General features: G+C 58.0%; 4 protein-coding genes across 4 annotated transcripts; 2 read left to right on the top strand and 2 right to left on the bottom strand.

The window, feature by feature from the left end:
- Window positions 1–237: 237 nt before the first annotated feature.
- Window positions 238–1,566, bottom strand: BKCO1_3000140 (cyclopropane-fatty-acyl-phospholipid synthase; the record flags this gene model as incomplete). The annotated part of the gene is made up of 3 exons (XM_020274031.1): window positions 238–441; window positions 493–952; window positions 1,082–1,566. The coding sequence occupies 3 exons, from the start codon at window positions 1,564–1,566 to the stop codon at window positions 238–240; spliced, it is 1,149 nt and encodes a 382-aa protein (XP_020134695.1).
- A 3,132-nt stretch (window positions 1,567–4,698) lies between these two features.
- Window positions 4,699–7,281, top strand: BKCO1_3000139 (trna a64-2-o-ribosylphosphate transferase; the record flags this gene model as incomplete). Its single annotated transcript, XM_020274029.1, has 4 exons — window positions 4,699–5,027; window positions 5,078–5,112; window positions 5,253–6,245; window positions 6,326–7,281. The coding sequence occupies 4 exons, from the start codon at window positions 4,699–4,701 to the stop codon at window positions 7,279–7,281; spliced, it is 2,313 nt and encodes a 770-aa protein (XP_020134535.1).
- Window positions 7,282–7,643: 362 nt separating this feature from the next.
- BKCO1_3000138 (potassium sodium efflux p-type fungal-type) lies at window positions 7,644–11,091 on the bottom strand (the record flags this gene model as incomplete). Its single annotated transcript, XM_020274028.1, has 4 exons — window positions 7,644–10,392; window positions 10,447–10,541; window positions 10,662–10,788; window positions 10,841–11,091. 4 exons carry the CDS (start codon window positions 11,089–11,091, stop codon window positions 7,644–7,646), a joined length of 3,222 nt encoding a protein of 1,073 aa, XP_020134534.1.
- A 948-nt stretch (window positions 11,092–12,039) lies between these two features.
- BKCO1_3000137 (alpha beta hydrolase fold-3 domain-containing protein) lies at window positions 12,040–13,206 on the top strand (the record flags this gene model as incomplete). The annotated part of the gene is made up of 4 exons (XM_020274027.1): window positions 12,040–12,165; window positions 12,237–12,430; window positions 12,481–12,664; window positions 12,718–13,206. 4 exons carry the CDS (start codon window positions 12,040–12,042, stop codon window positions 13,204–13,206), a joined length of 993 nt encoding a protein of 330 aa, XP_020134530.1.
- Between the last annotated feature and the right edge of the window lie 329 nt (window positions 13,207–13,535).

Below are 13,535 nucleotides of genomic sequence, written 5' to 3'. Positions count from 1 at the left end.
GGCTTTGGTTTCATTTGCGAGCATGCTTCACAAAATATGCCCTTTTCTTCTGGGAATATTCCATCGAATCACGCTGCCACCTTTATCAATGAAGGCCTCTAAGTTCGAAGACGTCGAAATGGTAAGATATTGATCAAGGCCACTTAACTCTAGAAGAAATCTGTCGAAAGTTCTACGTAACGTTCAATCACATGCTTCAACGCTCTTGCGCCCATGGATGCATCTCGAACTCGCTATTTACTCAACCCTGTCGGTTGGCTTCTCGAACAGATAGTGAGAGACACCCCATGTCTCACCACCTTCGTACGCAAACAGCTCTGCGCAAGCCATGTAGAAAATCTGCCACCGGTGATACCATGTTGCAGTGTTTTCTTTGCCGTACGTCTCTTCCAAATGGGGCCAGATTTCCTTCTTGTGGGCGGTCATCTTAGACAGCCAGTCCTGTTGCGGTGTCAGAAACCCAAAACTCTCGAATTCTTTCATGTGGCTTACCTCGCATGTCTTAGCATAGTGCGTGCCATTCACCCACCACTGCTCCTGCAGGTACAGGTCCCTCTGGAAGTAATGAAGCAGATCTGTGCTCGGCATGGTTCCACCCGTGAAGAAGTGCTCCGTCATCCAGCCACTCTCGAAGTCGTACGGCGTACTCTTATGCGCGAAGATGTGCACAAACAGCTTCCCGCCCGGTTTCAAGGCCCGAGCCACCTTTGCCATCAGGAGCTCGTAGTTCTTCATGTGCTCGAACAGTTCAATGGACACGACGCGGTCGAACTGTGAGGGCTCAAACTCGTAGTCCACCACATCTCCGGTGATGACCTTTAGGTTCACCAAACCTTTCTCCTTGGCGCAAGAGTCGATGTATTCCTTTTGCGTCCGGGAATTGGAGAAAGCCGTCACAGAACTATTGGGGAAGATCTCGGCGAAATACAACGACGCGGATCCCCAGCCACAGCTTCACATGGATAAATCACATCAGAACTCAGTCTCAACCACAGCACCATTATTCCTCCCACAAACACAGAGGAATTGCAGAAGGGGAAAGCGAGACAAAGGGGAGGGAGGGAAAAAAAACAGTACATACCCAAGATCCAAAACACTCATCCCATCGACCAACCCCGCCCTCTCCACGTACAGCTTCAGCATGGCCATCTCGGCCTGGGCCAGCGTCTCGCCGCCCTTGGGATACAAGCAGCACGAGTACTTCATGCGGGGGCCGAGGCAGGCCTGCAGCACGCCTGTGCCGACCTCGTAGTGCTGCTCGTTGGCGGCGGCCGTCTCGACGGCGATGGGCCGCGAGCGCAGCAGCGACACGTACCGCATCTTGCTCGCGCAGGCGGCCTCGAGCGTCGTCGCCGCGATCGCCGCCAGCCGCTGCCGCAGCTGCTGCCGGATCCCGATGCGGATCACGGGCGACGGCAGGTAGCCGCCGTCCAGCAGCGCGTTGAGGTAGTCGCCGTTGAAGACGTATTCTGGACACCGTGTTGGCGGGGTGTTTTTGGAGGAGTGGTGGAGTAGGGGGGGGAGAGGGATGTGAGGGATGTCTGTCCTACCGTAAACGGAATTCATGGTGAGGCCCGCGATTTAATCAGCTCGACGGTACGGGACGGTGCGGGTTAGCAATTAATGGTGTTGACGGGACACTGGCGGGAGGGTTTGAGCCGCAACATTGTAAATAATGCAGTTCCCAGCAGCGTGGATGCGACACTAGATTGTTTTGGATGTTGACTGCGCATTTTTGGTTAGGGCCTTCATGACGTCATAGATGTTGAAAGCGGTCTCAGACCTCATGCGGGCGACTCGGATCGTTCGCACCATTCTCCCGCAAAGCATATCTAGGATATTGTATCACAGACGATTGCAAAGCGACGACCGAGTGAAGAGGCAGCGGCGTCGTACATCGAGGTGAATGTGCGGCAACCAGTTCGATAAAGACGTCCGGCGCAGCATTCCTGTTCCCTTGACATTGCACGTAACCATCTAGTGCATTTGCTAGGTGGTGCTGTGGTACCTTTCCATGCATCTTGAGAATGTACGGTGGAAAAAGCGGTCCACCTCTCTAGCGGAGCAGCGCAAGTGCGGCACTTGATTGACATTGCTACGATCTTCATCGTCACAAGGCATAAACCCATATTATGAAAATTTGATGCACGATACAAATGCAGATACCTATGGACGCAAAGCTCGAGCTATGCGAGCTATGCGGTGCGGTTAATGGGGCGCCGCGGCGTTGTCAGGGGTAGGTCGTGTGACAAGGCTGATTCAGCTCGCACCAGTCATTGATAAACCTACAGTTCCCCGCGTGTACTTTCTCCGTCTTCTCTTTCCCTGAGTCCTCACGTCTTTGAAATTTGATGTTGCCTTTCTAAATCCACCTTATCGTCATTTACCCAAGGATGCACATATTCCCCTCCTCCAATACCACAACAGACTCTCAGGACAAGCGCTTGCACCCTCAAGTTGACTCATGTTTTGTAGGTGAGGTGGAACGAAAGTTTGTCGCAGGAGTACCCACTTGCCAAGAGGAAGGGGCCGAAAGGCAAACCATTGGATATATAAAGCCTCCGGATCCACCGACCTTCCATCAAGCACGGCAAGAACCAACTGGTTCAGCTTCCACGGTGGTGTGGTCCAATGGCAAGATGCCACGTTGTGGTGCTCTTGGAGCGCTGCCACAGCCTCCAACATCATCAACAATTCCGTGTCGATCTGGGTTCGATTCCCAGCACCGCCAGACGTCAAGTCTGGGTCTCTCAGAGGCCCTCATCAATTTCTTTTTGCCTTTCGGACGTGTTGGGAGCTTCGTTTTTACTTTCTAGACACCAGGGAAATTCCTTTTGCCCTGTGGACGTACTGGCAGTATCCAAAATTGTCTGTGTTGGTGAAAGAGACAGTGGCTAACAAGGAAGGGCGTTTTGTGCGGTTTGAGAAGACATCTCTTTCTGTCACTGTGATGCAGTCTGAGTTTACGTCTGTGGTTTGCTCTTTTTTTGAATTCTTTACAGGTTACCTACCACGCGTTGTTGGGACGAGGTTTATCCGGGCGCAGTCCCGCCCGCCGCCGTTCTTCGACTCGATGCATTCACAACATTCCTGAAAACGATTCCCATCCCATCGTTGAATACTGACCGCGGATCAACACGGTCTCTTTAAGCCCGAGTTCGGGTGGCCCTGGAGAAGCTTGAGCCGCGGGTCAGCAAACAATTTTATGCCTTACCGAACTGGACCACAACACCACACGACTGTAGGACTTTGACGGAAATCTCGACTGGAGGAGCAGTAATCGAATTTGACAGGACACGTACATATTATCCATCAAGGGCCGAGGGAACCCAAGATGCCATGCGGCTCGGAGGACATGAACGACCGTGCGCTTTCTGTTCGTGGCAGTTCCTCCCATCCGCTCTGGCAAAGGTGAGACTGCAACCTTTAGCGCGACACGGTAACCTCTTCTTTGGATTGCTAGGACAATGGGAATCGCCATGTCTCTTCAAGTTGCGATTGGCATCGCGACGGCTTCCTCCGAGGGGTTTGCCACAGTCCGGACAGATTGTCGATTGATGTGAGTTCGGCTCCTTGCTGGTGGCAACGAAGGAGAGGTGGCGAGCTCGAAAGCCACAGGAGACGGGTGAAGTTCGTGAGCCGAAGGATATGAAGCGTCGAGCTCCGCAGGCTGAGATACCCGGAGATGGGCGGTGGGGAGCTCGTGTGAAAGTTCGGCTGTGGGTTCAGCAATTAAACCCTCGGAATAGCTCGACCGAAACAGCCTGTGGAGAGTCTTGCTGGCTTTACTCCGTCCCTGGCTCTTTCCTTTGGTGTCGCATGGTCGTGTGATTGGATAGGCGGATGAACCATCGGTAGCAACGGCCTTTGGCTTTCGGCAATAGCTTATCATAAAGCTACCGTCCTTGGACCAAGCAATGTTTATAGGCGTCCATCTATGGAGTGACGGCATCTTAGCAGCGAAGAGTTGGCGAGACGCTGTCTGTACCCACTTGATTTTTTTCTCGCGGTCAAAGCGGAAACGACTATCGCAAGAAGCACCATGCATGATGGTCCAGGCAAAGGAATTGTAGATGGCGCGCCAAGAATGCAAGTGAAACTACGCAGTAGTCACCAAGTGGACGTGGGGCAATGAGGGAAGAAAAGAAGCAAACAGTCGCAGGGCTCTTCTAATGTATGATAATCCATCAGACCGAGAGTCGTCGCAAATTCTGACTAGGAGTGTTGTGCAGGCGCGTATGCATGAGCCCCGCTTCAATTTTGGGAGCGGAACTGCCAGCTTGCTGCAGTTCGTTGGCTACCTACACCCTGAACGTACCACCATCGCCATGGGTGATTGGCTATTGCCCATGCCTTACAAAGCTTCCTGCATATCACCACGTAGCACAAGTCTCAGCTAATTATAGTAAGCGATGGGAACTGAAGCCAGTGCATTCAGGTGAGGGACGATTGTTGGACGGCTTTTCGTGCAAGTGAGGTTGAGAAGGGAACGGAAGCAAGGATGCCAGATTTTCAACACCACGCGCACCGACCGAACCGACCCGAACTCAACCACTTTGACCTATCGATAACACCACGCCAACCCGGCCAGCCTCCACCAGACCCCCGCCAACAACACCAGATTTGCACACAATAGCAGGCTGAGCAGATTCGCCGGATGAGGGAGGATCGGGCGCGCTGATCAGAGTCCCGCCCGTCATGTCCAAGCCGATCCAGACGTCGGACATCATCTTCCCAGAGCTGTCGACGGATTTCTCCACAACTCTTTCCACGCTCAAGCGGGCTACGCTGTCCATCTCCAACCGCCTGCGGTCCATCTCCGAGGATGCCGACTTTGTGTGCGAGGTAGCCGATGCGTACCGCCGGCCGCTGGTGGCCAACGAGCGCTGTGGCAGCTGGTACATCCCGCCGGATCGCAAGGCTGCGAGCGCCTATTTCAAGAGCACCGACGGCCACACCGGCGAGTGGTCTTTCAGTCTGAGACGGCTCAACATCCAGGTGCTCGAGGTCGTCGGCGCGAATGACGGGTAAGTACGGCCATCTTTGCAATCATCACGGGCTCATGATGGCGTGGCAGATGCATCATTGTAGACTCCACCAGACGAGGCAAGAGTACGTATCATCCTCGAACCCAGTTTTCTCATCTCCCTCTTCTTTCCCTCCACTCGACTCCACCTTGATTCTTTCGACATCCGTCAAACACAAATGAAAACTTTACCCCACCACCACCACTAACACCCCCACCCCCAAAGGAATGCCCGACGCCCTCTCCAAAACCGTCCCCATCTGGTGCGCCATCTGGAACGCCCTCCTCTTTCCCCCCTCCACCTCCACCTCTCCCTCTCCCTCTCCCCCCAACAACATCCCCCTCCACCTCCCCCCCACCACCGTCTCCGCCTCCGAACACGCCCAAATCGCCTCCCTCCTCCCCTCCTTCCTCGCCTCCGCCCGCGCCCTCAACCTCCCCCTCGCCCGCCTCCGCACCCTCGTCAAGAAGCCGCTGCGACCGCTCTGGGTGACGCGCGACTCGCCTCTTCCACCACCACCACCGACACATCACCACCACCCCGACGACGAAAACGACGAAAACGACGAAAACAACGACTTATCCTTCCCCGCCTTCCACCCCGTCGTCCTCTGCACCGCCAGCCGGCGCGTGCCCGGCGGCGAGGCGAGCGAGGCCGGCTACGTGCAGGGCGCGGGCGACGACGCCGAGGGCTGGGCGCGCGGGCTGACGCCGGGCTTGTTTTGGGAGAATGCGGCGGCGCTGCTGGGGGCGGCGGAGGGGGAGTTGCCAGCGTTGGTTGGGGGGTTGGTTGCGGACGCGGCGGCGACTGCTGGTGGTGGTAGTGGTGGAGGTGGTGGGGTTGATGCGGTAAGGATGGCGCCGGCGGGGTGGGTGTGGGTTTGTGCGGCGGATGCGCTGAGGGGGGAGGATCGGGCGAGGGGGCGGTTCGATGCTGTGATTGAGTGCGGTGGCGGTGCGCCGGACGAGGCGGTGATGGCTGGGAGGGAGTTCAAGGACGGCGGCGGCGGCGGCTATCTGCATCTCAGGTGTGGGACGGGCAAGCTGGGGAGCCGCGACCTGCGGAACGAGATTTCGAAGATCGAGGCCTTTGTGCGGCGCCGTTGCTTGCCGGGGGAGGAGGGCAGCCCCAAGAATCTGGCCATCTGCTGTCCGACGGGCAAGGACCTCTCCGTCGGCGTGGCGCTGGCCGTGCTGTGCCTGTACGCGGACGACGAGGGTAAGTGCATACATCGTGCCCCAGATGGTAACTACGTACCGCAAGAAAACGACACCCCCAGCTGACGACCGCCACTGCAGGCCACCCCACCACCTCCGCCCAGCCCATCACCAAAGCCTTCATCCGCCAGCGCCTCAGCTGGATCATGACCGCCTTCCCCGCCGCCAGCCCCTCGCGCGCGACCCTGCAATCCGTCAACGCCTTCCTCTTCTCCTACGATCCCCGCGCCGAGTCCAACAACACCTGCAACCCCCGCGGCCCAGTACAACCACCACCAATTAATAGTACAGCGCCGGCGCCAGCGCCACTCCACCCACCACCCACCTTCTCCAAAACCTTCGCCGCCCTCGCCACAACAACCACCCCAACAACCACCACCACCGGCGACAACCACCAACAACAGCAACAGCCCAGCCGCCCCTGGTCCCTCACCCGCACCCTGACCTCGCGCCTCCCACCCAGCCGGGGCGGCACGCCGTCCGCCCGCTTCACCGGCACCGCGACCTTCACTCCGCGCGGGGTGCCGGTGCCGGTGCCGGTGTCTTCGCCGCCGCATTCGCCGCATTCGGCGACCGCCGCCGCATCCGGATCCGCCGCGAGCGAGCTGTTGTACGCAGAGGAAGGGGTGCTGGCGATCGAGGACGAGGCGACGGGGCGGACGGGGGTGGAGATGGCGGCGGGGCGGCGGTATGTGTGGAGGTATGAGGGGGGAGGGGGAACAGGAGGGGGAGGGGGAGGGGGAGAAGGTGGGGAGAGGGTTTCGATTTGGTTTGTCAAGGTGGGGGATCATGATGATGATGGTGGGGTGGAAGTGGATTATCTGTTTTTGGATATGGAGGTTCAGGTGGATGGTGGGGAGGGGGAGGGGGAGAGGCTCAGGGCGAAGGGGAGGCATCCGTGCGGGGAGGATGTGTATGATGCGGAGTTTGTGTTTGGTGGCGGTGGTAGTGAAGGGGGAGAGTGGATGGTGGTGACGTACGTTGTCAAGGGCCCGAAGAAGGATTATGTCAGTGAGACGAGGTATACGCGCGGGTGAGTGACAACGGGAGGGGCGTGGGAGCGGCGTGGGAGATATGAAGCAAAACGTTTACGATTTTACGTTCTGTCTGGATTGTGCTTGTTGTTGTTGCACAGGGAGGTGTATATCAAAAGGAGTGTGTGCGCTATCTTGGCCCATAAATCATGACGGTAATGAGCGGACGGATGTCCGAAGACCCCAGAAATCCAAACCACCCCAACTACCAAAAACAAAAGTGCCCCGTCCCATCATCAGTCTTTATACTGCGGCTCACATGACAATTTAGTTCCAACTTCCCACAATCACCATCACCCATTCTTCCTCCTCTGCACAACGCAGGCGGTGCACACTTCACCCTCAGAGAAGCGAGCGTCAAACGCTCAGACTTTCTCCACCGTGGGCACAGGCGCCAAACCAGCCCTCATCTCCGCATCCTCCACCGTCAGCAAGCGGTACTTGCCGCTGCCCAAGCCGAACCGCCGCTTGATCGCCTTCCAGCTCTCGACCGCAGCCAGGTACGCGGCCACGCACGCGACGACGACGCCCCACTCCCACGTGATGGCCTCGTGCTTGAACACGACGCGGTTGATGACGGGGATGTAGACGACGGGGAAGGTGATGACGAAGCCGGCGACGACGGCCCAGAAGAGGAAGCGGTTGCGCCAGACGGCACCGAAGACGGACAGCCCCCACCTCGACCCGCCGCCGCCGCCGCCGCCGCCCTGGATGTGCGGGTACAGGTTGAACAGGCTGCGGCTGAAGTGCTTGACCTCCCACGCGGTGACGAGCAGCAGGAACGACAGCGTCGCGTACGTGGTGGCGCGGGCGCGGAAGACGGTGCCGCACGAGTCGTTCCAGCCCTCGTTGCAGTCGCGCCCGAGCGCGTCGTCGGCGCTGAAGGCGACGGACGTGAAGGCGGCGATGCAGAGCGAGCCCATGAAGGTGCCGTAGATGAACTTGTCGACGATGAGCTCGGGCGTGAAGACGCCGACGGCGAGGCTGTGCGGGGGGCGCAGCATGATGTCTGGTTGGGCCTCTTCGACGCCCAGCCCCAGCGCGAGGAACGACGAGGTGATGAGGTTGACCCAGAGGATCTCGAGGGGCGAGAGGGGGAAGACTGAGCTGCCGTCGTCGTCCTTGAAGGCGAGGCCGATGAGCAGCAGGAGGACCTGCGAGATGTTGGAGATGAGGAGGTGCAGCAGGAACTTTTGGATGTTGTCGAAGAGCCGCCGGCCTTCTTCGACGGCTTTGACGATGGATGCGAAGTTGTCGTCCGTCAGCACCATGTCGGCCGCTTCCTTGGCCACATCGCTGCCGTTCATGCCCATGGCCACGCCGACCGACGAGATGCGAAGGGCAGGGGCATCGTTCACGCCGTCGCCTGTCATGACGCAGAATGCTTTGCGGCGGTGCATGGCTTGGACCATGCGGACCTTCGTCTTGGGGCTGCATCGGGCCAGCACCAGGGGTAGCGTCTCGATAGCATCAATCTCGGTATCCGAGAGCTTGTCGAACTCAGATGCCGGCATGATGGCTGACCCCGAGTTGGCATTAGGTGCGGCACCACTCAAGATGCCGACCTCATGCGCGATGGCCGTGGCCGTTTTGATGTGATCGCCCGTCAGCATATGCACTGTGATACCGGCCATCTGGCACCTGCGCACCGCTCCAGCCGTCTCCAGGCGCGGTGGGTCGTACAGGCCTACGAGACCGACGAATTCCATGTTCGATTCGGCGGTAGTTCGATCGGTGAGTTGCTTCGGGTCATCGTACGGCACCAGCTTATGACCGACACAGAGGACGCGAAGGCCGTTGCCGGCCATTTCCTCGGCTACGGCACTTATTTGCTTCTTCTCCGAATCCGAACTCAGTAGAGCGGGAAGCATGACCTCGACCGCACCTTTCATGTAAGCGTGGGCAGCAGGCTCGGTCTTGTCCTTGTAGATGACCGTCATGCGCTTGAAGTTGGAGTCAAAGGGGAACTCGGCCAGCAGTTCCGAGTTCCCGTCCTCCATTAGAGTGGGCTTGCCCGAGTCGAAGCGCATCGCGAGGACCTGGAGAGCAATCTCTGTAGGCTCGCCGACGCTGACCCATCCGGCCTCTGAGGTGGTGCTGATTGAGGCGTCGTCCGCAGAAGACTTGTAGACGGACGAGAGGTTGCATAGGGCGATGGCCTTCAAGAAAGTGTTCAGATGAGTCGACTCGTCGAATTCTTCAATATCGATGTCACAGTCATTCATCCTGATAAACCCACTCGAAGGGTCAAACGGATTGGTAGTGTCGTGGACCGTCATCGTTCCCATGGCCGGGATCCACGCCTTCCGAGCAATCATCTTGCCCTGGGTCAGGGTTCCCGTCTTGTCAGAGCAAATGTTGGTGACCCCTCCGACGGCCTCGAGAGCGGAGAGCTTCCTGACAATGACATTGCCTTTGGCCATGGCCTTGGTGCCGACTGCGATCGTGATTGTGAGCACCGCGATAAGGGATTCCGGGATGACGGCAACGCCCACGCAGATGCCGTAAATGAGGACTTCGCCTCGAACGTCCCATTTGGCCGCGGAGAAGACGATGACGGCGAGGAGAATGGCCAGAGCGAAAAGTAGCAGAGCGAACTTGCTCAGCTTGATCTGCAGGGGAGTTCCTTCCAGACCCAAAACGACCTTGAAGCCATTCTTGAAACGGTTCCAGGAACGGACGACGGCGTTGGATCCTTCAGTCACTCGGCCACGGCTGCGCAGCATCTCGGCAATCTGTCCCACTTCGGTGTTGACGCCGGTTGCCACGACAATACCAGTGGCTCTTCCCTGAGACATGGTAGAGGCCGAGTATGCCATGTTGGTGCGGTCTCCGACAGGTATGTCAGAATTCTCGAAAATCTTGTGTGGGGTTTTGTTCACGGGCAGTGACTCTCCGGTCAGAAGGGCTTCATCGGTGGATACATTGATACCATCAATCAGCCGCAAGTCTGCGGGTACAATGTCGCCAACATTGAGATGGACAATGTCGCCGACGACGACAGTCTCGGCTTTGGCATGCTCAATTGCTCCGTCTCGCATTACCTTGGAAACGGGCGCAGATAGCGCGTACAATGAGATGATGGCCTTCTCTGCGTGGTAGTCCTGGACGAATCTGGGTCGAGAACATCAGCAGAACTCCCAGCACAAGGAAACTGGCTGGTCTCACCCAACGACGATGTTAAGTAGAATGACAGCCGTTATGACACCACCTTCGATGTAGTCATGAATGCCAAAGCTAAGAGCCATGACAATCAGGAGAACCTAGTTGGGTCAGTGATGCAGGAACGGGGCACGAGCATCTGAGTGTCGTCTCGCGACGAAGTCATCAGTGCGCGACCTTGACCACCCGTTGTTGGTGGCGAAAGTCACTGGTCTACATACTAGGGTCAGGCTGTTCGAGACCTGTCTCAACATGATTTTCCACAGGGAAAGCCCTTTAGCTCCCTCAACTTTGTTAAGCCCGTCTCGCTCAAGGCGAGACGCGGCTTCGGCACGAGTGAGTCCATTCCTGGCTTCTGTCAGCCATGGGCACGACGACTGGGTGGAGGCAACGGGCTTACTGAGGATCGACGCCTAGCACCCGGGCGACAATGGCCGCGGGTACGGTGTGGGCGTCCTTGAAGCCGCAGCCTTCTTTGCCGTCGTCTGTGGAGAGGTCGGTCGATGGCGGAGAGGTCAGAGTGGTGCCGGCAGATCCGGCTTCCTTTTCGGCGGGAGAAGCAGTGCCCTTGGATGTACGTTCCTCTACGGGGCCACGTATAGGAGGTTCAGTCGTCTCCTCGACATCAAGGGTGGTATCTTCTATCCCCATTCACTAGGCTGAGGTACGATATGAGGGGTCCCGGGGAAGCGGATGAATGGCGGCAGACAGAGGGAGGGATGTCACAAAGGACGATATCCAGAAAGGACGTATACCAGGCTGCGGGGTCGCGGGGTGGACGTTAAATAGACCAGGGCTGCCGTGTAGGGCCCAGTGCCGCATCCTTGGCTTGTGGCTCGGCTCCCGTCGCCTCACCACTGCGATGTGCCGGCGTCAGCAACTCCCGCCACCCAGCGTTCAATGGGGCAGCCGGAAACGCCTTAGCTCCAGCTGGACCGCGGGACTGCTGTGGCTGGGCATGTTCCGCCGTACTTGGGTTCTTGGGTTCTTGGCCGAGCTCGGAGGCCGCAGGCAATGAATCGCCCAAGCGGACTTGGGAGATTGAGCAGTGGCCAGTGATGGCGCGGCATGAGAGATTCGCGGCGAGGCCACCTACGAGATTGTTGAGAGATGAGGAAGAGGCACGGTCGGCCCTCGTGATCAAATGCGTAATGGGGACGAGCCAAGAATGCGCAGAGCTCTTGGCTGGTCGACAGGCAAGGAACAAGTCTCCACCTGCTAGCACTTCTCACGCTGCGTCTTGCTGTGAGGCCGGAGAAAGTTGGACAAGTCAGAGCATGCTGCCGGTATCAGGTATCGGTGCGGTGCGCGTGTGCGTCGTACGCAGGAGGTGCTGGTTGCAGTAGTGGGCGAGTGACGGGGCTGCAGCTGTGGACCGGCGGATGCGCCATCCTCCCGCCCCGCGTTTTCGGCCGCTTTTCCGGGGCCCTGGCGCTTGCCCCCACTGTCTGGCCTGATAGCCAGCAATCAGCATGCCGTGTCTGGCTCACGAGGACAATGGCCAGGCTGCCGCGACAGAAGGCGCATTATCGCGATACAAGGCTCGTCTCCGTCATGTCTGCGCTCTCATAACCGTGAGCCCGAGAGAGCGCGTTCAAGATGCCTCTCGTCAGTGACCTCGTCCTGGACGACTCCAAGTTCGACGACTCCAGAGTCAGCAGCGCAACCGCTGCCCTCAACGAGAAACTTACCGGCACGCAGGCAAGCATTCCGAAGTGGCACGAGGTAAGGCTGTCGTGTCTTGGCTCAAGTCGCACGGCGTGACAGGAACCGCATGCTGAGCTCTGCGCGCGCAGGTCGGGCCAGAGAAGTTCCGTCAGCTGTGCTGGAACAAGCCCGTCGTGATCGAATCCGGCGTTGACTTCAAGCTCCCCTCCCGGGATTCCGGCCGCGACATTCCCTGCCGCGTGTTCAAGCCCGCAGGCGCCGACGTGAGGGGCGTCCTCATGCATATCCACGGCGGCGGTTTCGTGCTATGCTCCGAAAAATAGTAGGCTCCCGCCGTCTGCACGTCGCGGCTTTTCCGTTGAACAAGTCCAGCTCCGATACGTACATCAAGACGCTCGCCGATAGTTGCCAGCTCGCTGTTGTTAGCATCGGCTATAGGCTGGCCCCTGAGCACCCTTACCCTGCCGCGCTCGACGATTGTGTTGACGCTGCGGAATGGCTCGCAAGGAAGGCGAAGCCCAACTATGGCGCTGAACTGATGTTCATCGGCGGACATGTACGTACGCCACCGTCTTCAGCCAGCCGCGCTTCAGCTGACATTCACAACAGTCGGCTGGTGCCAATCTCTGCGTCCTCACCGTGCTTCATTTTCTCAAGGTACACTCGAGCTTCCCCTTGCGGGGGTTGCTTCTACAACATGGCGTCTATGACCTGTCCCACAGTCTGCCGCAAGCAACGAATTACGGGGGACGCGGCATCCTGGATCTGAGCGAGATGGCCCGTTTCACCGACGCATATCTGCCCGGCAGAACCCAAGAGCAGCGGCGTGATCCAACAATCTCTCCCCTCTACGAGAATCTGCGTCAGTTCGGGAGGGCTGCATTGCCGCCGGCCCTGTTCACGTGCTGGACCGAGGATCCTCTTTTGGACGACACCCTGATGATGGCCATCAAGTGGAGATGTACCGGGAGCGAGGGAATCACCAAGATCTTCGCTGGGGCGCCCCACGCCTTTGCCTTATTTCCGCCGTCCGTGTGCGAGCACGCCGCTCCAGCACTGGACGTGACGCAGCAGTTCATTTTGGAGAAATTGGCCTAAGCGATTGTGCGTTGATACCTCTTTGAACTTAATTCTACATCACTGCATGTCAGAGCGTAATGAGACCTGGCGAGCCGTGGGATGAAGGCCGTCAAGTCAATTTTTCGCTCTGTTTCACTCTTGGAACTGAAAGAGGGCCAATGATGGAGTAGGTTTACCTCCATGTTGGCGTGACAAATGAGGTTCCGTGTGTACACAACTTCACATGCAGCAGGTTGAATCTCATTGTTGACCAGGACTTTCATTGGTGCCTAATCGACTGAGGCGAGACGGTTTCAAAGGCCCCAGAGTGCCGGTGTTAGAAACAGGTCTGCCTGACTGTGGTAGCG

This window comes from Diplodia corticola, assembly GCF_001883845.1.
Source record: "Diplodia corticola strain CBS 112549 chromosome Unknown scaffold3, whole genome shotgun sequence".
In the NCBI taxonomy this organism is placed as follows: Eukaryota; Fungi; Ascomycota; class Dothideomycetes; order Botryosphaeriales; family Botryosphaeriaceae; genus Diplodia; species Diplodia corticola.
Note: the sequence above shows the minus strand (reverse complement) of the source record. Positions and strands in the feature narration are given on the sequence as shown.